General features: G+C 45.2%; 1 protein-coding gene across 1 annotated transcript in view; it reads left to right on the forward strand.

Annotated features, from left to right (window-relative positions):
- LOC135175030 (PHD finger protein 21A-like) overlaps positions 1–16,965 on the forward strand; it is an 84,896-nt gene extending 67,931 nt beyond the window's left edge. The window contains exon 4 of the mRNA XM_064142860.1: positions 15,839–16,965. Coding sequence (XP_063998930.1) covers positions 15,839–15,913 — 75 coding nt within the window. The 3' untranslated portion in view covers positions 15,914–16,965. The remainder of the gene's footprint in view (positions 1–15,838) is intronic.
- The last annotated feature ends 6,481 nt before the right edge of the window (positions 16,966–23,446 follow it).

A 23,446-nucleotide genomic window follows, 5' to 3' on the forward strand; every position in this document is an offset into this window, starting at 1 on the left:
GACCTTATACTGGCTGAAGAAAACACTCTCCTTTTCCAAGCTCGCTTGTGTTTTCAGTGACATTAATAGGTGCTGCATTGTTATGCATGTGCATGAGAGTAGAGCTGCTGTAATTCACACACTTGTGTCTCCCACTAGAGTCCAAAGTCAGCTCTGGTTTGCCATAACAGCAGAGAAATCCGCTTTCACTCGGCAGTCTTCAGATTATAGGGCAGGGAAAGCACAGATGCTTTAAGACCCTGTCCGTGCAATGTGTAAATAACTGTAAAATGGCTAGAAAAGAGGTTGGAGTGAATGACCTCCTGATCCTTTGTTTTATTTAAGATGCATTGGCAGAATTTACCCTGTTCGAGATGTAAAGAGCTTTGTAATTCCCGAATCAGAATAGATGAGTGAGACAGCCTTGTGAAGTGTCCTGAATTCAGTGATATTTTTCACTGGATGTGTGTTTTCCAGATCCATTTTTTTTTCCTGTAGTGTATTTCTTATTATAAATTAACTTCTCTTCAAAGTCTTGGCTCAGTTCTTGGTCCTGTCACCAGCTCTTTCTACTAGGCTGGAAAAGAGATGTAGGGTTACACAGTGCCACGTGTCCTTACTTCCACTGGATCTCAGTAGCTATTCAGGGCATATTTTGGAGTGCCTAGGAAATGTGCCTCCCTCGCCCTGTGGATTTGTCTCTGTTGATAATCCTAAGACTAGTTCTCTGTCTCCTACAGAATAAATAACCACAATAATACCTGGGTATTTTATAAGGGATGAGGTGTGATGCAGTTTATCAGTGTTTGAGAAATTGTTTAGGGTCCCAGGAAGAAATTTGCTTTGTTAGGACTCAGTTTATTACTGGTGCTTTATTGTGACTGGTGCTTTGCTTCCCCATGGAAAAGGTTATAACTAGATCAGTGGTTTTCAGCATGACCTGGGGGCTTTGGGAGAGGTAAGGAAAGGCTCAGAGGTCGGAGAAAACCAATCATATTATTGCTATGCTTGAATTTATTGTCCTGACATTAACGCACATGCAGGAAAAAATGTAGGAGTGTACAAACTGGAATAGTTGTGTTGCTTTGCATTCATGTTTTGAGAGCGTGCGGTGGTATTATAGGTATCTGTTAGCGGAACTGGGCACTTAACAAAGGCGTTTCTCTTATACAAAGGTCCTTAGAAAAGGCGGGTTTAGTACAAAGGGCTCCTTTACTGCCTTCTGCCCACGCTCAGAGGGGTCTTAAAGCCCATGTAAAGGAGTCTTACATTGCTCTTCAGCCTCTTCTCATTAACGGAGCAAAGTCAGGAGCATTCTGTCCAAAGCTGGCATGCATGAGCTTCAGGAGCTGCCTGGGAGCCAGGTGGCTCACTCTTCAGGGTGATTTCTTCAGGATGAGAGAGAGAGGAATTCTCTGAGCCAAGCTAAGTGGCACCTGGGTAAGCAATAGACTTTGCAACAGACTTTACTACACAGAGCCCTGCTGCTTTACTGCCATCCTTACTGCCCCCAGTCGTGTCCCACTGGGTTTCCGTGTGCCTGGGCCCTCAGCAAAGGCAGAACAAAGGGTGATATGAAGAGGGAATGGAAGGGAGGAAGAGGAATATATCAGGGGAAGACAATGCAGTGTAAATGTTGAACGGCAGTCTCCATGTGACTCCCAAATAGCAATTGGTGGGCAACAAACAATAAGCCACCTCGAATAATAGGCAATCAAAGTGCCAGTAAAAATCAAGATCATTTGGAAGATGATTTGTTACTGCTATTTGTGAAGAGTAATTCAAAACTACTGTGTACTTTTTTCCTTTGCATTCTTTGTGCTGCTTTTGTTTGCATGAGCTGGAATATGTTATATTGTACATCTGTGATAATGTTGGATCTCACAGGCAGAGGAGAGAAATGAGATATGGGACAGGAGGGACTCCAGTAGATTTTATTATTATTATTATTGGTTAGAAAACAAGAAAGATGGAATTGGAACATATTCACTATTTTTTATCAAGACTTCTGAAGAGTAAATTTTCCTCCTCTGTTATTGCCTTACAGATGGGAATAGTAAAGTGGTTTAAACCTTGAAAACATGTGTAAGTAATCTTAAAGTCAACATCACTACAGAATGTCGCTCTTAGAAAACAAAGCCAGTAAAACTGGAAGATAAAAGGTCAACCTAAAGAATACTTAAAGCTTTATTTATTTAGAGGGACACTCAATTAAAGCGAGTCAGACAATCTCACCTTATCCTTCCCGTAGTATCACTCAGTGATTATGCATTAGAGAATGTTTCAGAACAAGTGAAATTACAAAGACTCTGACATTCCCCCTCCCCCGCCCCGATATCGCCAGGGATCAGTTTTGTAGTCTTCTGAACTGAGTTTGCTACCTTGGGTTGCCAGTAACAAGACGTTCATGAAAGCAGCCACTCGCTAGTGTCCGCTCTTAGGCTAAGGATGAGGTCTCAGGCTTGACATGTTTAAAGTTGCTTCAGTGGCTGAATGTGCAGTTCCGCTATGGGCAATTGTTTCAGCCAGGACTGAGGTGGGGTCAGAAAAGTGGAATAGCTAAGTTTTGATCCAGTGCTCCCTGTCCCCAGAGGTTGCTGGTTCACCTCCGGTGCTACAGGTGGACGTGGAAGCGGCAGTATTGTCCCTGCCAGCTGACTGCATGTGCCACATGAGGTGAGAGCTCCCTCCCTGTTGAAATAGGCTGATTGTCAAAGGGATCAGACATTTCTCTCGTTGATGATATAGGATTTGGCCAGTTCCTTTCCACAAGATGTCTCCTTTTCCTCTTTGAAGGACAATCTCATTGTTACATGTCCTCTCAAAGCTGGCTTTGATCAATGCTGTGTACAGTCAGGTTCATGGATCTACACTGAGCAGCTGTTATGCCTGCCACGTAGTGCAGTGTTCTGGCTTTAATAATTTTGGCACTCCAAATCCACAGCCCAGCATCGACAAATTAAACTTCTTTTGGCAGGCTGTACTTTACTCATAGGAACTGTAATTTTCTGTTGCTCTTCTTCCCACTGCAGAGAGGCTTTTAGCTTCATAGATATAAAAGCTACTCACGGCGTGGCTTATTTCAAAGGGATGTTGAGATGCAATGAGAGGAGCTTGCCCAGGTAAAAAGGGGCAACACTGGCTGCCCTTTTTGTTTTAGGAAGAACATTCATCGTTTCCTCAGGTAAATTGAGCCATGTATTAGCATTAATATTCTCCTGCAGTTGTACTCTCACGATTTGTACCAGAATTATAGTGCCTTTCCCTTACTGCATTGTCATGTCTGGATGGGTACCGTCAGCCTTTGTTGTCACAAATACCATCACTGGCCCTTGCCCGTGTGATACCACTTCTGCCAGCAGTGGTATTTACAGCAGGAGGATCTGTCTGATTACACCTGGGTCAATTATCTTTGCCTCATGACTTCTTTCTTCCTGCTATAGGTTGTACTTATTTTTGTGGTGCTGTAGTGCTTGTGCTTCACCCAAATTTGCAGGTGAACTCCACCTTTCTTTCCTCCTCTGCTTGCTTCAGCTGAGGCTCAGGAAATCTTCTGCTCCCTGCCTGTGTTAAACCCCCATGAGTTTTCAGGTGTCCTCTATTACTAGAAAGCCCCACATCTAAAATTAAATTGTACTGTCATCCCACTCAGCCCCACTCTTACCCTCCCCATTCGTTATTGGAGTTTATTCACATTTGAAGGCCTGAGAAGAATGCAGCCAGGCAATGGAGGACCCGGTAATGCGGTGACTGGATGCAGACACAGCAGGCAGGGCTTCGGAAGGTTAGAAATGGTAGTACTTGGAATCAGAGTAACGTTAGTTAGGATCTCACAAGCAGAATTTAAGTACTCAGATTAATCTCTGTGGTGTGAAAATAATGGTGTCAAGCCAAGTGTTTCACCAGCAGGTGTTTTTGGGATCGGTCCCTTGAACCCATCGCTGTGAATTCCTGCGATGAGGCACTCATGGGTAGGGTGTAGGGTGTGCCACTAAATACTGTGTGTAACTGCTCTTTCCACAGCTGTAAGGGAAAGGGAACTTCCTAACTATGAGTTTATGGAGCTGATTTACACACTCAGCCTACCCTTGTCAACTGTCCTCAGAATGCTGCCGCATGGAAGAGCACTGGGCTGGGCAGAGGGAAGGTGTCCATGGGTACAGATGCAGCCCCGTTTTTTCCAGCTGATTGGTAAATGCCATTGCCATTGGACCTGACCAGTGTGACTTAATTTTCTTCAGTGCTGAGCGCATATGTTTCCTGTCCACGTCTCCAAGACAACTGTGGGCATTGAACACCTTGTTTATGATTTTCCTCCTAGGGAATCTGTCATTGTATAAAGCTGTAAACATGGATTTTTGCAAGGCTCATGAAAGTATTCACCTTTTAACTGGCACTAGAAATACAGGGTTTGGCAAAATAATGAACACTTGCCATTTTTTATCCCCTGGTTCACTTCTCTCTCTGCTCTTGGGTGTTACTTAAATCAGAAATCACAATGTCTCTGTATAGTTTGTTCTCAGATGTTTGTGGTTGGTTTGTTGTTTTCTTTTTTTAGACTGAGCTGTGCCTGCAGTTTCTCTGACTTTGCTCCTCAGTATGCTTGTGCATGCCACATGTATTTCCCAGGATAGTTTTCTGAGTGCCAGCTTTTACAGTTTTTCTGGGAATACTACAGACAACCCCCAAAGCAACGCCTTTAGTCAATCTCCTGCAAATACTGTATGGCCAAGCAGGTTTTCTCAGCCCTGGACCACTCCATCACCTTAAGTGAAACCACTTTAGGTGGAGCCATCAAGGTACATCAGCCATATCTTGCTGATACATAAAGCAGTGCTGTCAGCACCGGGCAGGCTCTGGGTACACCAAGGCACTCTGTGACACAGCAGTCTCATGATGTGTGCTGGAGCTCTGCGTGGGCACTCTCCTGCATCGTCATGCACAGCAAATGGCTCTATATGTTTTGACATTTAGCAGTCTAGGGCTACTTAATTTGCAGCAATTAAATAAGGCTGCTGCACAAGATGATTAAAACCAACCAAACCTGCGTTCTCCAGCACCTGGGAAATAGGAATATCAGTTCAGAAAGCTGAGGTGAGAAAGGTGGCAGATTTCTCGTAATGAGCATCGGTTGTTTGGGTGTGAGTGAAGAAGCAATCTTTCATTGGCTGGGTTAAACAAACGTCTGGGGGGGAATGTCTGGCTATAGTTGAGTGCATTTGAGCCTCCCTCTGAGCAGGAGTGCAGAGATGACTGCCTGAGGCCCCTGGAACCCAGTGTTGCCTGTGTTTCCCTTTCTTCATTTGCATAAAGAATGTATCCTGATCTGTACTCAGATGTACCCAGAATTCTTTACCAGGTTATATCCTTGTTTCACTTCCACTGCAGATCATTATATTTTAATACCGTAATTAACATAATTAGAAATATTGATTCTATTTCAAGTGAAGCAATTTAACTGTAAATGTGCCAAGAGGCGAAAAACTAATCCATTTACTGTTGCTTGAATGAATGAAATTTGATCCAGAGTCAGCAGGGTATTGGTTTTTTCATTCTTTGGTTTGGATCAGTTGCCACTGACTTAGTATTGTCCCCAACTCATGGGTTGTTTTTTTTGATTGCTTGGTGTCAAAGAGATGCTAAAAGGTATAAAATGAGTATGCTAAAATAATCTTTGATAGTATCATTAGAGGGACACAGCACACTTAAAATGTGCAGCAATTTTCAGTTGTAGAGCATGCTTCTCCAGCAGGAGGTCGTGTGGTAAGAGCTAAAGTAGTGTGAGTATAATCTGGGTCCTGGAGAGTGGAGCAGAATGGCATTTTGCATGAGAAGAGAAAATTAGAAGTTGCATTACTTTTTTTTTGTCTAAATAAGGCAGAAAAGTGAAGTATTTATACTGCACCATTTGCAAAAAACCACTGTATTTGACTACATGCACAGGCTCTGAAGCAAGGGCTCTGCATACAATTGAACAACGGACAAAGGAATCCTCCCTGGTCTCTCAAGTGGAAGGAACAGGTTTGAGGCTGCAGTTTAAAAAATGAAAATCCACAAGAAACTTTGTAGCCATAAAATCATAGAATCAACCAGGTTGGAAGAGACCTGCAAGCTCATCCAGCCCGACCTAGCACCCAGCCCTGGGCCACCCAGGCCCAGACCACGGCACTAAGTGCCCCAGCGAGGCTTTGCTTCAACACCTTCAGGCACGGCAGCTCCACCACCTCCCTGGGCAGCCCATTCCAATGCCAATCACTCTCTCTGCCAACGACTTCCTCCTAACATCCAGTCTAGACCTCCCTGGCACAACTTGGGGCTGTGTCCCCTTGTTCTGTTGCTAGGTGTCTGGGAGAATCAACCCTAATCAACACATTGATTGCTGAACTCTCTGGTTTTTTTAACCTCTAGTACAACAGTGTTGTTTTTTTGGGGTTGTTGGGTTTTTTTCCCCCTTTTCATAAAGCTTTTAGGAAAATTCCAGGATGCCATTTCTGTGTGCTAGTTGAAATGGTAGAAACAGACAGTGCTGCTCTAGACCACCCTGCAGAAAATGCTCCATCATTTCATTCCTGCAGAGGAAAACTGTGGAGGGTCTTTCAGCAGAACTTGAGAACTGTCTGAATGACAGAGCTCAGAGTGTTGTGATGGGTGGTGCAGAGTCCAGTTGGAGGTCTGTGGCTGGTGGTGCTCTCCAGGTGTCAGTACTGGGTCCAGTCTTATTCTACATCTTTGTCAGTGACCTGGAAGAAGGGACAGAGTGTTTCTTCTGCTGGTGATACAAAACTGGGAGGAGGCAGTGAGCGCCAGAAGGCTATGCTGCAGCTCAGTGAGAGCCGGGCAGGCTGGAGAGCTGGCTGGAGAGGAACCTGTGGAAGCTCAACAAAGGTAGGTGTAGGGGCCTGCACCTGCGGAGCAATAACCTCATGCACCAGTACAGGTTAGGGGTTGACTGGCTGTACAAGAAGTTCACTGTGAGCCAGCAAGGTGCCCTCTTGGCCAAGGTGGCCAGTGATATCTTGAGGTGCATTAAGAGGAGCATGGACACTCAGTTGAGACAGGTTCTTCTTCCCTTCTACTCTGCCCTAGTGAAACCACATCTGAAGTACTGTGTCCAGTTCTGAGGTCTCCAGTTCAGGAGAGACAAGGAACTACTGGAGAGAGTCCAGCTGAGGGCTACGACAATGATGTGGGACTGTAATGATTAGAGGACTGGAACACTTTCCTGGCAAAGAGAGGCTGAGAGACCTAGGGCTTTTTAGTCTGGACAACAGAAGACTGAGAAGGGATCTTATCAATATCTAATGGGTGAGTGTCAAGAGGATGAGGCAGGGCTCTTTTCAGTGGCATCCAGCAAACTAAACCACAGGAAGTTCCATTTGAACATAAGTAAAAACTTCTGTACTTCGAGGGTGATAGAACCCTGGACCAGGCTGCCCAGAGATGTTGCAGTCTGCTTCTCTGGGGACTTTCAAAATCCACCTGGACACATTCTTATGCAGCCTGCTCTCTAGGCAAAGCTGGTTGTACTCGAGGGTCCCAGAGGTGCCTTCTAGCCCCTACCAGTCTGATTCTGTAACTACAACTGCCAATGTAGTCCTTCACTATATTTAGCATAGTGAGGGGTTTTTATTTGGTACATTTTAACTGAAAGCCTGAAGCTGATTTTCAGCTTTCTGCACATTTCCCTTAAAACGTGCTGTTCTTTCTAAAAATACAGACTTGGAGGAGAACAGAATGTTTAGCAGCACTTAGCCAGGAGTTGGCTGTGTGCATAACTCCTGCTACAAATGTCTTTCTGCAGAGGCTGTCTAAAATTGGCTCTAGAGTTCACTCCGTGGTGCAAGAATGGCTGAATGTGGGCTGTTAAACAAACGTGTGGTTTGATGGGGTTAGGCTTAAAATAAGAGGTGAATACCGAGGGAGAAAGGCAGAGTGGAGGAGTGCTGGAAGCCTGGGTTGGTGTGCCACTGCCATTGCCACACCACGTCTTCTTTTGTCGTGCTGTCATACGTGAACTTGGCATTGCTCTTGGCATGACATTTGGAGGCTGCTTCCCCCCTTCCCCTCCCTTGCCAAATTTATACGGATGTATGGCCAAGGAGAGATTTCAAAGGCCAGAAATAGACTCTGTCATTCCTCAGAATCAATCACTTTTGTTAGGTTAGGCTGACAGTAGTATCCAGAGGAAGACTGAGAAGTGTGATGACATACTGCTTTTCCTGTTCTCGTGCCTGCTCTTTCCCTTCATATACAAACATGAGGTGCAGAACGCTGCATCCAGTCTAGTTAGAAAGAACACACAGGTTGGTCCCCTCAGACAAGAGGTGGTTTGGCAAAGAGAAGAGCCAGCTTTTGTCCATCCTTTATGCTTCCTTTTCTGTGTGTGTGTGATTCTCTGGAGGAAAGATACTGTGGAAATATGAAACACATCTTCCATGACTCTCACTGGTTTACTCCACAGATCCAAACTTTTTACCTCTAGAAGATGAAGTGAGTTAAAAAAAGAGTAATCTTTGTATTTGAAAACCAAGAGTTTGGTTCCTTTCAATATCCTTCCATAAGAGTAACATTTAAGATGCACGAGTGAGAAATTAATATCAGAAAATAGGCCAAAGACCAAATGGAGAGACACTTACCGGAGAGCCGGTGCAGTTAGGAGGTGATGGCTGAAATGACACGTAACAGGTACAGGCTCCAGTGTGTGGTTTGCCTGCAGTATAAAAAGAATATGAAATCCTCAATAAAACAGCAGTCCTTATCCCAGCACTCATCGGTCAAGTGGCTCACTTCAGCACATACACACACACACACATACATACACCCACAAAGCTGTGTATCTGCATATGTGTTTCTCCCAGATTTCACTATTTGGTGTCTGCTGGAGCATTTCAACTTGTTCACACTCATTTCAGTTAGTGGGTAAAGCTCAAACCCTGCAGCCAACCACAGCAGTTATGTGTGTAGGTAGGTCCTCTTGTTTCCAGTAGAGATGTTATGTGGAACACAACACAGCCATTTTCATACTTCTCCTGACTTCCTATTCTTTAACCTTCTGAAAGTAACTTTACCTCACAGGTATGTACTGATGTTTCTTTTATGAATCATAGAATCATAGGATGGTTTAGGTTGGAAGGGACCTCAAAGCTCAGCCAGTTCCAACCCCCTGCCATGGGCAGGGACACCTCCCTCTAGAACAGGTTGCTGAAGGCTTCATCCAACCTGGCCTTGAACACATCCAGGGAGGCAGCAGCCACAACCTCCCTGGTCAACCTGTGCCAGTGTCTCACCACCCTTGCTGCAAAGAACCCTTTCCTAACATCCAGTTTCAATCTCCTCTCTTCCAGTTCGAACCCATTCCCCCTCGTCCTGTCATTCCCAGATCTTGTCAATAGTCCCTCTCCAGCCTTCCTGTAGCCCCCTTTAGATCCTGCAAGGCCACTCTAAGCTCTCCTTGAAACTTTCTCTTCTCCAGGCTACACAGCCCCAACTCTCTCAGCCTGTCCTCATAGCAGAGGTGCTGCAGCCCTCTTGAGCATCTTCATAGCCTCCTCTGGACTGGCCCCAGCAGTTCCTTGTCCTTCTTGTGTTGGAATGAGTCAAGAGAAGATCAACGTGTGGCATGTGCAAGACAAAGCACAGCAGATGCTGCTAACCTGTCACTTCTTGGCATGTTTGCTAATAATTACATTGCCTCAAAAGACAGGACATTGAGTATCTAACTGCTGGCCAGCACGGCAGAGGTAATACACACTTGCTGTTTCTCCTATCACCTCTCTGCATGTCAGTTGCATGGTAGTCCAAATCTCGTTCCCTTCACGATGGAGTCCACGCTGGCCCCGAGTGGTTACAGGTTTCCCCAGCCTGTTGGTGGGGAGGGGGCCCTGCCTGACGGCCTTTGGGCACCCCCGTGTGTGGTTCTGCGGCGCAAAGCAGAGCCCCTGGCACTTCTCATCTGGCTGCAGTTACTGGTGAAGGTCTCGCTTGAACAGAAGCAGATCAGGCTCCTGCAGCAGTAATTGATTACAACCTCTCAATTACGTGCAAGTCAAACATTTCAGCCTTCCCTGAGCTGGGTTTAATTTGTTTCAATGCTGTGTGCAGCAGTGGTGGGGGCTGCTGGCTTCCTGGCCGTCTCCTTGGCATTCGATCAGACTCCAGTGCTGCTTGCACTCGCCATGGGCAGGGGAAGAGGGGAAGGGCACTGTGCACAGGCAGCACCTGGGCAGGAAATGGCAGCGTTTGCTGTGCAGTCACCAACGCTGCTGTGTGTGTCCCTCACTGTGCCACTTAACCTGGTTTAGATGGAGAGGAGATCCGACCCCAGACCGCTTTGTAGCACCGAAAGGATAGCCAGTTTATGGCTACTCCAAGGCTGTGTTTTTGACGTGCAGCTGGTGGTGGGTTGAGGGGTGCCAGGTTCCCTTCAGGAGACTGCAGAGCCCACGGCCCGAGGCAGGGCTGGGCCTGCCGGTGCCAGCGTGTGGCCGCAGTGTCACTCTGGCCCGCTCTCTGTGTCACAGCTGTCAGCCAGCGCCTGCCTGGCGGCACTCCCTCTCCTCCCTTCGCTCCTGCCCGGGCAGGGTCCCTCCTCACCTCATGGTCAGTGTGTGGGACATGGCTTCTGGCTGGCAGGGAATTCTCAGCTGCGGCCTGCTGAGGCCTTGTAGGCCTGAGCTGGGCAGGGCAGCCCTGGGCTGCTCCCAGGCCTGCCCAGCAAGGAAGGGAGGGAGGGTTCTAGTTTGAAACAGAGGAGGCTGAGGGGAGACCTCATTGCTGTCTACAGCTGTCTGAAGGGACACTGGAGAGGCTGCTGCTGGGCTCCTCTCACAGGTAACTGGAGACAGAACAAGGGGGAATGGCCTCAGGCTGAGGCTGGAGAGGTTTAGATTGGACATCAGGAGAAAGCTTTTCACAGAGAGAGTGGTCAGGGAGTGGAATGAGCTGCCCAGAATCCTTGGGCCCAGAGTCACAAAAGCGCTTAGGACTTTGGGTTGAAGATCTCTGTGTGAATCCAGGACACTGCCTCTTTGCTGGGATGTCAGAAGCTAGCAACCATCACCAGGTATGGTCTCTAAATCTATGAGTAGGGTATGAGTATTGACCCTTCAGGGGTGCAAGCTTGGCTTCCGTGCACTGAGTTCCTCTGAGTGCTCACATGTATAAGTGATACCTCATTCTTAACCCTTATGTGCACTGCTCCCAATGCACGTGTGGATACTGACAGCTCAGAGAAGTGTTTCTGCCCCGTCACTGCTCAGCGGTAATCCAAGCCCTGGTCCTTCTTGGTGCACGGATGTTAGGAGGGTGAAAGCTGAAAGCCTGCACAAAGCTCATGACTCGCCAAGAATGAGTAAGGACTGAAATGCACACTGAACAGCAGCATGTGATAAATGCTGCTGGAAAAATTAGTTTCATTGTCCAGTTTGAGTATACAGCCTAATTTATAAGTGAAGCACTGCCAACTGTAGCAGGGATATTGTCTGCCACACAGCACTTGACTTTATTTTTAGAGCCCTAGCTATTAGGATCATGCAACTGAATAAATCCTCCACTTTAATTCATATAAATAGCTGCATTTCTGTGGTTATTCCTGAACGTTTGACAATGCCACTCCTATAGAATCAACTGTTAGAGGGACAAGAAGACCATACAATTTATTGCATTTTAAAAGTCTCATCTCTTTTAATTGCTCCTGTGAGTAGTTGGAGTTACAGTGTTTGAATATGTGAGCTTTGTTGATATTCTGGATTTAAATGACAGGATGATAAAGTAGGTTGGGTTGGGGGGGTTGATGGATTTTTGGGGAGTTTTTGTTGTTGTTGTTGCTGTTCAGTGGTTGGTTGGGGATTTTTTTTTCCATTTAGTTTATTTACAGTCACTATTGGTGACGTGCTTCAGAAAAAATTGAGAAGTGATGCTACTGGGGGTGTCCTTGTAAAATGATGTGTAATCTTTACACTGCACTGCCTACAAGGTAACTTCAGATTAGAGACACAGGTAATGTAAAGGTGTTTGAAGATCAGAGACATGTATCTGCTAAGCTGGGAGGAAGGCTGTGAGCTTCTTTCTCATCTCCCTGTGGTGTGGAGTAATGCAGCTGTAGCTGTAGGGCAGGCACTCCAGTTTTCACTGTGGCTCTAGAGTTATGGTAGCACAGCAGTGGGAAGGCATACTCTTAACAACAGCCAATCTTCAAACTGGTCCAGGAATGACTGAAACAACTCCATTTAGCCATTGAAATATTCTCATCAGGTAATCTAATCATGGAATTTAATCTCTTCTGCCTTTGGACTCTCTGTTTGTCAAGGTTAGTGCAAAGTTTGACTATCGGTTTCATCCTTTCCCTGGCTTCTGTCTATATACACACAAAATGTGGCTGTAGGAATGTGCAGTATAACTCACCTTATTCACAGAGGACCAGTTTGGTACTAACCCAGGATGCTGATCTCTGAGATTGAAAAACTTATGATTCAGAGTGAGAGTAAGTTTTGAAAATCTGGTTACTTGTGGAAAAGAATTTGACTGGGGCATTGTACCTGGCGTCATAACTGATTTAAATCTGTAAAACTGGAAGTGGGGGGAGGGTATGTGTTGGGAGGGTGGGGCAGGGGACAGAAATATTCTCTGGACCTTGAAAGAACAAATAAGAAGGGTTTGTGGGTTTTTTTGTTTGTTTGTTTGTTTTTTTTCCCATTCCTTTGGAAAGCCTCAGCTTATTTATAGGCTGAAGTAAGCTGTGGGACTGCCTAGCTTGTTTTTGACTTCACAGAGCTGGGAGAAGCATTGAAGGAGTAGGATTTCTGTGTAGTGATGAGCCATATGGGGAGTTTGTGTAATATCTCCTTGTGGGGAAAGGAATGAAACAAGATCGTGATTCTCTGTTCCTTCTTTAGAAAGTCCCTCACTGTAAGTGTTCTGCTCCTGGAAAAGACTCCACCCTCTGACATGCAGAACCAACCATCTTCTTCATAGCAGATACTCACACACACACACACACAGTGTCTGGCTCCATGCCAGGCTGTAATTTGTTTTTGACATCTATCCACTGACTAATGTGACAGCCCACACAAGTATTTATTTCCAGGAGGAGGAATACATAATGAGAGCAGTAGCTCCCCCAAGTTCTGAAGAGCTGTTTAATGAAAAGGAGGGGGAAAGAGCAGCCTCCCACCCTTCCTCCCAAATGACAGGTTTTTCAAAGCCCGAGCACCAAACTCAACAACTTTGAAGCTGGCCTTTTGCATTTTTTTTAAGCTACCATTTTCTCTCTGCTGTAGCTTCACAGAAGCTGGTATTTGTTCTTTGTTGGGCTGGGGAGAGTTGGGGACTTAAAAGAGAGATGTTGCCAGCATGCGAATGGCTGAGAGCTAGGCAGAAGGCCGGATCGCATGCTGCATTGCACATGGATACCACATGCTCCTGCACGCTCGGGCTGCCCTGGCTCCTAGAGCAACGTGGCAACTGTTTGACATTCTGGCCATACTAGAGGCCCAGCAGCCCTAGCAAACTGAGAAACCGCTGCAGGTAAAACTCCTGAGCAATTCAAGGCAGAAACCAGACTCGGAGGTGTGGAAGGGTTGGTGGTAGATGTAACTCTTCGTAGGAATGAACAAAGGAGATAGAGGATCTCCTGTTTCATGAGACCTTTATGTCGAGGATGCTTCAATCTGGAAGACCAAACTTTACCTGAAAATAAATTACTAATCTCTAATTTGTTGAATACTGAGGTGGTGTTAGATGAGATATCAGACTAGGTGAACTGGATCATCCTTTGTAGCCTGAGAAGATATGAATGGCATCCTGTTGGATTTTATTCCCTTCAGCTGTACTACTACTACTGCTACTGGCTCTTTGCTTGAATGGGTTCTGTAAGGGTACTGCCAAATCTTCACAGTCTGTAGATTGTGCATGTGACAAGTACCTGCTTGATGTGCTTACATTCTTTTAATCTGCCTCCAGTTGTTACTGTTACAAAAGCAAACCCAGTGATAAAGAAGTTAGCGAAGCTCTTTTACCAAAGAGCAATGCATCCTACTGAAAGTTTAACACAGTGCCCTAGGCAAGCTCCCCTCTCCCGCAGCTCTTTCATAAAGTAGCTGTTAACTCACTATAGATTTGGTGTAACTGAAATGGGTGTTGTTTGCACACTGCTAGTCAACACAATGGGTTCATTTTATGGGAGGCAACTGACTCCTGGGAAAATCTCCCAACCAAATTCAAGAGAATTTGACTTCAGTATGCAAAATTCTAAAGGTAAACTATAACTTGGTGGTGAGTCCTCTGGCCCTGTGCATTTTAGTAGTGAGCTGGATTGAGGGATCAGTGGAGCAGGCATTGCATTTCCCAGGAATTACTGCAGTGGCAGTCGGAAGGAGTTTTGGTGTGTGCCTACAGCAGTGCCTTGCGTCCTTTCAGCAGATTTTCTGGCAGATATGTAGTGCTGTGCAAGCTTACTCAAGCAGGATTTTTTCAGGACAAAAGCCTTGTTTTGTTTCCTCCTCCAAAAGCCTTTATTTCCTGTACTCCAGTCGTCCTGGACTTGACTTGCCCTGGTTTTCCCCAGCTTATGCACGGGTGGCACTGCAACTCCTGTTACACTCACAGCCTCTTAAGCACACTCTCTTAGGAAATTGTTCACATGTCTTACAGCACATCAAAGAAAATGCCACAACACACATCTCTCAGCTGAGCACATATGTGCCCTGTTTCAACATGTGTGCTATCTTTTGTTCGTCCACACCCTCCCCAGATAAGCAATGGAGTAGGAAGCTCCTATCATGTTGTTTTAGAAGGGAACCCCTTAAGTGCAATGATGTTAATGGATAATACTGATACAATAAACAGAAGATTTCATCATGCTTCCCACTAAAATACTTAGAGCTTCACTTTCTCTCCAGCTTTGAAAAGTTCCCATTTACAGATCGATTTTCCCACTGGTGGGCTTTAGCTGCTACAGAACTCAGCAGTCTTTGTCCACGGCTGCCTTCTCCACCTTTACATTAAGAAAACGTCTCTGATGCTGCCTCTCCTCCTTGCTCACACCTTGCGTTGAAAGGCTGAATGCGTTTGCCTTTAGCCTAGCACAGCATTGCATTCCAACATATTTTGCTGCCAAAAAATCTCAGGTTTGAATGCTTTTCTTTTAATGGCCTGTTTCTTGTCTGCTCTCTCCCTTTGCATTTGACTGGTTTCTTAATTTTTTAACAAGTTTTGCAGAGTTGTTTTGTGATGGCTCTCATTCTTCTGGTTCACTTTTTTGCCATGTCAGCGTTAAGACTCAGGGTAGTGTCATGTAGGTGGATGTGGCTGTATGGGGATGTTAGTGTATATTGAGCTGAGATGTGAAACTTGGAGTGCATAAACTTCTTTTTAAAGGTTACTTGTAGGTAGAACTGGTTATTAGAATTATTAAATATAACCAAGAGATGTGTTTGTCTTTATCTGGCAGTTAAGAATTAGGAATATATTCCCTAACAAGCTGTAAATGTTTTAAGACAGGTCAGATTTTAGATCTGAGCAACTCAACAGAGACCTATAATCCTCCAAGGGTCGAGAGGGTAATATAGTCACTGTGTCCATGCAGTCTTTAGCTTCTCTCCTGTGTCTGCATTGGTTATATTGTAGGCAACAGTCTCCCAGAAATGAGACTGCTGCCACACAGGCTGGTGAACATCCAGGCAAAGAAAGACACTGCCAATTACCACGGGAAGGAGTATTACTGCAACTTGTTTGCCTTGTGGTGAAAGGCACAGAAGCTTTTTACTTGGTTCCTTTGGCCAAGGTACATTGTCCTACACAGCTCTTGTATGTGTTTTGTTTCATTCTTTCATTCTTTAATCCCTTCTTTTATATTTCCCAGTTTCCTCACAATTCATTGTGGACTTGCCAAGCCTATGCCTATAGCTGCCTGAACACAACACCAGCACTCTTCTAGAAGGGTACTTCTCCCTCCAGCTTCACTCTTCCTCCCCACTGCCTCCTCCTGCGACCTTGGCCCAGTTGTTTCTGCAGCTAAGATATGAACTGAGGTGGGTTAGCAACCTGTGTTAAAACCTAGATTTTGTTCCATTACCAAGTTAGCTTTAATTAGGAGCACTACTGGTTTATTGGGCAGCTCTCTGAATGCTCATGCAGTCACATAGGTGAGGATAGCTCATGAGAATGATCAGGAGACCAGGACTCCTTTGGAAGCACTGTAAATTCATACTGGCATACAATGTTTGGTAAAACATGGTCTGTTCCCCTCACCTCCTGGAGAAGACCATCATTATCAGGCTTTATGTTATTTTTGCCACAGTTCTTCTAAAGGCTTTAGCTCTTCAGGGGAAAAAATAGTTTTTGGAAGGAAGGAAGGAAGGAAGGAAGGAAGGAAGGAAGGAAGGAAGGAAGGAAGGAAGGAAGGAAGGAAGGAAGGAAGGAAGGAAGGAAGGAAGGAAGGAAGGAGAGAAGAAAGAAAGAAGGAAAGAAGGAAAGAAGGAAAGAAAGAAAGAAAGAAAGGAAGGAATTAAAGAATTAAAGTGGAGATGAAAGCAAGAATAAAATGATGCAAGGCTGTATGAAGTCACAGTATTGATGGAGAAAACTGTTCAGAGAGCTGCATCTTCTACATTGAGAGCTGTTAAAAGTCCTCACTTCCTGCTCTGCTGGAATCCAGTGCAATAAGTAAAACTTCATTTTGCCTCTTATTTGCCACATTCTTTTTCTACATCATGCCTTTGCAGTTCACACAACTGAAGCTCAATCTTATCGTGAGATGGGGGTTACACCCCAGACGATCTTGGAATGTGGGAACTGGAACAAGGACTTCCTTTTTCTCTGCGAGTGGCTTGACCTGTGTTTGAACTTGGATCTCTAGGGGCTGCTGCATAAACCTTCCACTGAACTCCACAGCTCTGTCCTTGCGTTCTACTCTGGATAGTGTTTCTCTCCTGTAGAAGACAACCATGGAAGTGTAAAAAACCCTTGGGTGCAGTACAGAAGAAGACAGTCAAAACACTGATTTTTATTGGCCACCCTATCTTTTGTTTGTGGGGGGTGTGTGTGTGTGTGTGTGCCTCTGTGTGTGTTCAGTGTCATTGCAAAAGACTTTTATCAAAACGAAGAGCTGTCAGCTGTGACAGATGTTCCCAGCAAAGGACCTGATGGAGGCAGAGTGTGTACGAAGTGGCTGTGATGTCTTACAATTGATAGCAGATGGTGGGAAGTAAGGCCTGATCCTTAAGCATAGCAAAGTTGTGAAAAAGTTTACTAAAGCTTCTCTCATTCTCTTCTTGCCTTTCTTTTGTGCTCTTGAATCCTTTCTAAGTATACACACAGATCTGTGTCACTCTGTGACGCTCCCTATATAGCTCTCATGGATGAAGCATCTAATTGATTTCTGCTACCATAGCAGGAAAATCAACATACAAAATGTCTTTCTTTCTTTCTCCTGGCGCTGTTCAGGAGAGTAGTTCTGCCACTAGTTCAGGCACTCACAGCTGCAGACTGGTATCTAAGTCTTGCAGATAAATCCCATTTTTCTCTGTGTTACATAACCATCTGCATCTTTATGTGTGCAGCCAGTGGCAGAGCTACTGTGTACCATGTCCTTGCTTTCTCCTTAGCAATTGTGTTCCTCTCCTATTGTTGGTTTCAAGTGGGCCCAGTCTGTTCTTTATCATTCTGTCTTCTGTGTTTCATTTTATTTGCTTCCACCGGCGTGATCTCTCTTATTTATCGCTCGTTACTCTGGTTTTGGCCTCTGGAATAACAGTTGCATAGTGGGTTAGCTTCATCCTGGGAACCACACAGTCATCTATTAGCAGCTCCTTTGTCTCTTCTTAATATTCTTCCCCAGCACTGCTGCTGTATACCTTTCTGTCCCTTTAAGCATTATCTCACAATTGGAATTTCCATTCAGTTAGACTGAAAGCACATCACTCCCTTGCTTCTTAACTTCTCCCAATGTTTTCAGCATCTAATCATACATTTATGCAGTTCAGTAATTCTAAATATTTTTTTTCCTGCATGCTCTGAAGTCTTATTAAAAGAAAAATATTTCATGCTGCATCCCCCTCTTCCTGTCAGCTATCTGTATCTAGCCAAGTGAGGTCACTTGGGTTTTTCAAACTGTACATGACATTTGCATTCACGCAGCATGCGTCGCGATCTGAACAGGCTGGAGAGCTGGGTGAAGGCAAACCTCATCAAGTTCAGTAAGGACAAGTGCAGGGTACTGCACCTGGGGAGGAGGCACCAGTACACAGCCTTGTTGTAGAGCAGCTCCACAGAGCATCTTGGACTCCTAGTGGACAGCAAGTTCTCCATGGAGCAGCAATGCTATCCTGGGGTGCATCAGGAAAAGTGTGTCCAGCAGGTCTAGGGAAGTTCTTCTCTCCCTCTACTCTGCCCTGGTGATACTACACCTAGAGTATTGTGTTCAGTTTTGGGCTCCCCAGTTCAAGAGAGTCCACTGGAGAGCCAAAAGGATGATTAGGGGACTTGAGCATCTCCCCTATGAAGAGAGACTGAGAGACTTGGGACTGTTTAGTCTGGAGAAGAGAAGATTGAAAGATCTGATCAATGTCTATAAATATCTGAGGGTGGGGTGTCAAGTGGAGGGGGCCAAGCTCTTTTCACTGGTGCACAGTAATAGGACAAGGAACAATGGCTACAAACTGGAACAGGGAAAGTTTCATCCCAGCATGAGGAGAAACTTCAAGTGAGTGTGACAGATCACTGGAGCAGGCTGCCCAGAGAAATTGTGAAGTCTCCTTCTCTGGAGACTTTCAAAGCCTACCTAGATGCATTCCTGTGCAGACTGCCCTAGGGAATCCTGGTTTTGGTTTGGGAGGTGGACTGGATGATTTCTGGAGGTTTTTTCCAACCTATAATAGTCTGTGATTCTGTAATTCTTTGTCAGACTGGGGAAGATTAGGGAGGGGAGGTTTGGGTTGGGTTTTTTTGTCTGTCCAAATCACCCATGTCCCTAGAAGAACTAGGCCATCATGAAAACAAAGAGAGAGGGCTGCAAAGTGGCCTGAGCACATGACATGGGTTTTGGAGTACTTGGTCTTCAGTATCTCCACTTCTGCAAGAGGTGAGGTTTGATCAGATGCTATTCACTCAGCCAGGTTTTGGGAATTGCCTTGGTTGACCATCTACCTTTTTGAGCACCTGCTTCCTAAAAGACACAAAACCCACTCACTGCTGTTGCTGCTTCAAGTGCTGTGGCTGCTTCAAGTGCTGTGGCAGCCACCTGGCTGCACAGCCAACCATAAAGCTGGATGAACAGGACCATTTGGCTATTCACATCTGTTTCTGGACAGGGCATGTGACAAATGAAGAGGTACAACTAAAGGAAAAATGAAAAGAGGAGTGAGGCTTCTCTGTTCATGACGAAAGTTTTGCATTGACAACATCAAGGTTCAATTTGCAGCTTTGAGTTGATCTGTGCATTGTCTCTTTAGCCTCTGTTTTAGCTTCTGCAGCTTCTTTTCACAAGTGAACTCAGCTGCTACCTCTGGAAAAGTTTGAATCACAGCTATGAAAAACATTACCCAGAGGGCAAGCCAGGGAAGGTGGAACACTTAAGAAATGACTAGCAGTGATACAAACATTAAAGTATTAGAACTGGAAAGAGGTTCTTGCGGTCGATTATACTGCCTGTCCACGAGAGGGACTCGAGAAGCTCCTGTTGCTTATGGCAGAAGGCACTTGGATTCAGTCAGAGAATTTCTCACAAAGAGGCTTTTGAGTATTTACTCACAAAATAGTATCTCCAGACTCTTGGGAATGAATAGTAGTTCCCAAACACGTAAAGGGAGTTCTCTCGGTGTCTTAAGAACTGTTAAGGCTTTTAGATCTTCCTAGGTTCTAACAGGGTGCTGGGGAAGAGGCAGATGATCTCCTCTTTGACGACTCCAGACTTGGCACGGAGGCTTGCAGATGTGCAGAATGTTGCTAGCACTTCTCACCATGTTGTGAGGCATTTAATGCCCATCCCCAGTAAACCTGAGGCATGGCAAGTTTCCAGGAAGACAAACCCTAAGTATCAGGGCTTGTTATTATGCAGCAGAGCTGGCTTGGAACTTAGCAGGCAATTCTGCAAAGCAAATAAGGCAAAAGCATGGCGGAGCATGGCAGGTACAACAGCAGAGAACAATGCGGCAGAGGCCCAGAGACAGAGCATGATGTGTTTGCCTGCTCATCTCTTTTATCAGTTCAGCCCAAGACTAATGTCTCCTTGGCCACAGATTAGCCAATCAGAATGGCAGTTTGTCAAACTTCACCATATTAGGTGAGCTAGGGCTTACTTTTACCCTTTTAGGGCAGAACACAAACAAGTGTATAAACACTTGTGGGTATCCTGCTTACAACTTGGAAGGGACATGGTGGCCTTTGCCTTCCTTTTTTCTGGTTGCTTCTCCCAAAAGCAGAAGGAGGGCGAGCATAAAACATGTCTGGACAAGCCAGGACATGTTTAGGCCTGTTTTGGCCTTCCATGACATTAACTTGTCTTTGTTAACAAACAAACAGCCTTTAATAGATGTTGGCCAGCTTTATTTTCGCAGGACCTTTGCAAGGGGGACATGTCATCAAGTTGGGAAAGTGAGGCAGAGGGAATTATCTAAATCTTAGAGAACACCTCCAGTTACAGCTCTGATGTGCTTAAGCAGAAGTAGACACAGGTCCAGCCAGAGGCTGGGGTGGAGTAACACCACTGACTGAGCTGCCGAGCCATGAGGGTATTTCATTAAATCAAAGCTGTTCTAATAGCTGATGGGTTTTGCAAAAATCTGTTCATGATGTTGCCTTCCTCTTCAGTGAACTAAGCACTCTCTTCAGCTTTCCCCATAACATCTAGAGCTTGGCTTCCTTCTTGTGCGAACATTCACTTGCAAAAATGAGCAGGCTTACCTGGGTTCAGAGTGCATGAGCACAGGGCGCCTTTGCCCCTGTGCCAGTCGGCAGCAGTCTGGATGTGGATTGAGGTGCCTAGACGTAAGCATTCAATTTAGGCTCTTGATTTCCCTTTTTGCTTTGTTTGCTTTCACCAAAGCTATACTTTGGAGTGTTGGTAAATTGCAAGGTTGCTCTGGGCGGTTTCATGACTCCCATGCAAATATGCCTGCCGCTGGAAAACAGCAATCACTGCAGGGTAGCACAGTAATGCTAATCATCCTGTGCTGTTGGAATGAGATGTGCATGTGTAGAATTGCTGGGGAAATGTCTACATGAGGCCTGGAAACGAGGCAGGGACTTCCTGTTTTTATTGATTTAGGATTTTTTCCCTTTGCAACTTATCTAGAATTTCTGGTGGGAATATTTCACAACCAAAGCTCTGCCTTCCCTTGAGGGAAATGCAACCATTTAACTTCTTTCTTCTTTATATCTATACTGAAGGACTGACGGGTCGATCCCATGGGAAGTCTGTTTCTGTTCACAATTACATTTGTTCATTCCATGAGGATTCTGTATTATCTGGAATAAAGAGAGTGCAGGGGGGAAAGGATTTGGCTTTGTTTTATTGCCAGTTCTTTCTGCCACACCTAAGAAGATGTATATTTCCTAATTTAAGATGGGGTGAAAGAGAAAAGAAAATATTATCAGATTTGGGGGAGGGGAGCTCATGGGAGGAGCAAGGGAGAGGGAATGTGAATCAGGAGGCATCAGCTTCAAAACTGGATACACAAAATTAATGTATTGTTTATTTATCTGATCGCATGCAGTCGCATCTCGTTTTTGCCCTGCTTGATCACTGAAAACAGCCTATTTTAAAGCAAAAAAGAAGGCCTTGAGTTCACAGCTTGGTCTTGAGACATGCAAGGATGCAGGCTTTAATGACATTCATGGAGAGGAAAAGGAAACAGTGAGGCAGAGTACTGAAACAAAGGGAGGCAGGGTATCAAGAAATGCAAGCTTTGATGCCATTCAGAAAGGGTCTGGATGCTATGATTTATCTAAAACTGACAAGATGTCCCTCTAAAAATGCAAATGTCTGCACGGGCATCTTGTAGCTGTAATGAATGAGGCTTTCACACAATGGAAACATTCAACTTACTCTGGGGCACTTACTGTGGCTCCGTATGCTGAGCTGCATGCTCTTGGCCTTTAATCACTCTGCCTTTGTTTTCTCAGAACTTAAATTAGAAGTACATTAGTGTTTATGCGGTGTACACTGGGCTTTGGGTTTTTGTTTGTGGAGAGTTGTTTTGCTTATTTAACATTAAACAAGCCAGATTAATGCGGTCCTCTTGAATGCGGGGGACGTGGCAAATCGTGGGAAACTTCCGTTGGCAACAGCAAATGTTGAGCTGCTAGTGGCAAGTACCACTCCAGCTTTGGGATTAGGGAAGAACCCACCTTACACAGCAGGAAGCCATTTAAACCCTCCTTTGACCTGCCACCAGGATGCCTGCATGCTTTCTGGTTTATTTGAAATGAGATCAGCCAAAGTTTTTTGCTGTATTGCAAGTTTGGGTTTAAAAGCAGCATTTCATGGGTGTGCAGGCTGCGCTGCAGTCTTGCTGCTCCAGGCGTGACCCACAGCACAACGCAGCCCATCCAAAAGCTGCCCTTCACAGGGGCTCTAGCACAGGCAGCATCTTACGATCAGCAGTTTGCTACTAGCAGTTTTTCTGGGGCTTAAGGGAAAGAATAGAGGTGCATCCATCAAGTGAAATGGGAAACTGAACCACTCTTTCCTAGAAGATTTTTTTTGGAGGAGTTTATCTCACATGCATTGTTTAGTTTTCTGGCTGCATGTATGCAGTGGGCACACGTGTAACTCTGTTGTAAGTCTTTAAAGCTTTGTTTCTGACAGAAAAGCAGGCTAATTAATAGGAGTAGGAGGCAAAATGCCAGCTTGTAGATTTGTTTCCCCTGCAGAAATCGGCCCCCGTTAGACTGCTCCTTCTTGATCTGATGTAACAAGAAGAGAGAGTCAGCTGTGAATCAAGTGCCTTGTTCTCATTTCCTTGATCATTGACATGGTTTGAGAGAGGGAGAAAGGAGGAGGGATTATTTGTGAGGTCATTAAAAAAACCCAAACAACCTAGCTCCCCCTCCTCCTCCAAGATGCACAGGCATTTCCAGAATGTTCTGCCATCTGAATCTGACTTTTCCCGATAAATATAGTCCTCTTCTCCCTCTACTCCTCCTGAGTTAAAAAGTGCTGTTTGCAAGTCCCTGAGCAGGTAATTCTGAGCTTCGACAAGCGGCTTGCCAGTCAGCAGTGCAGTTGAGAACGTGTTGTTTCTTCCAGTCAGCAAGCTGTTTAATGGCTGCAGAAATGAAACGCTAATTGCACTTGAGTGTATATCTGCTTTTCTAAGCCCACTGTTACCATTATTAGGGTATTTACCAGTGCAGAAAATTCTTTCTTTATATAAATCTGCTAATTCTTCACTGCTGCCCCGGCCTGGAAAGCAGCCATGCTGAGCGTTTTGGCCGCGTCAGACTGGCTGAGCCGGGGTGGGGGTTTTCG

Source organism: Pogoniulus pusillus, chromosome 4 (genome assembly GCF_015220805.1).
Source record: "Pogoniulus pusillus isolate bPogPus1 chromosome 4, bPogPus1.pri, whole genome shotgun sequence".
NCBI classification, from domain to species: domain Eukaryota; kingdom Metazoa; phylum Chordata; class Aves; order Piciformes; family Lybiidae; genus Pogoniulus; species Pogoniulus pusillus.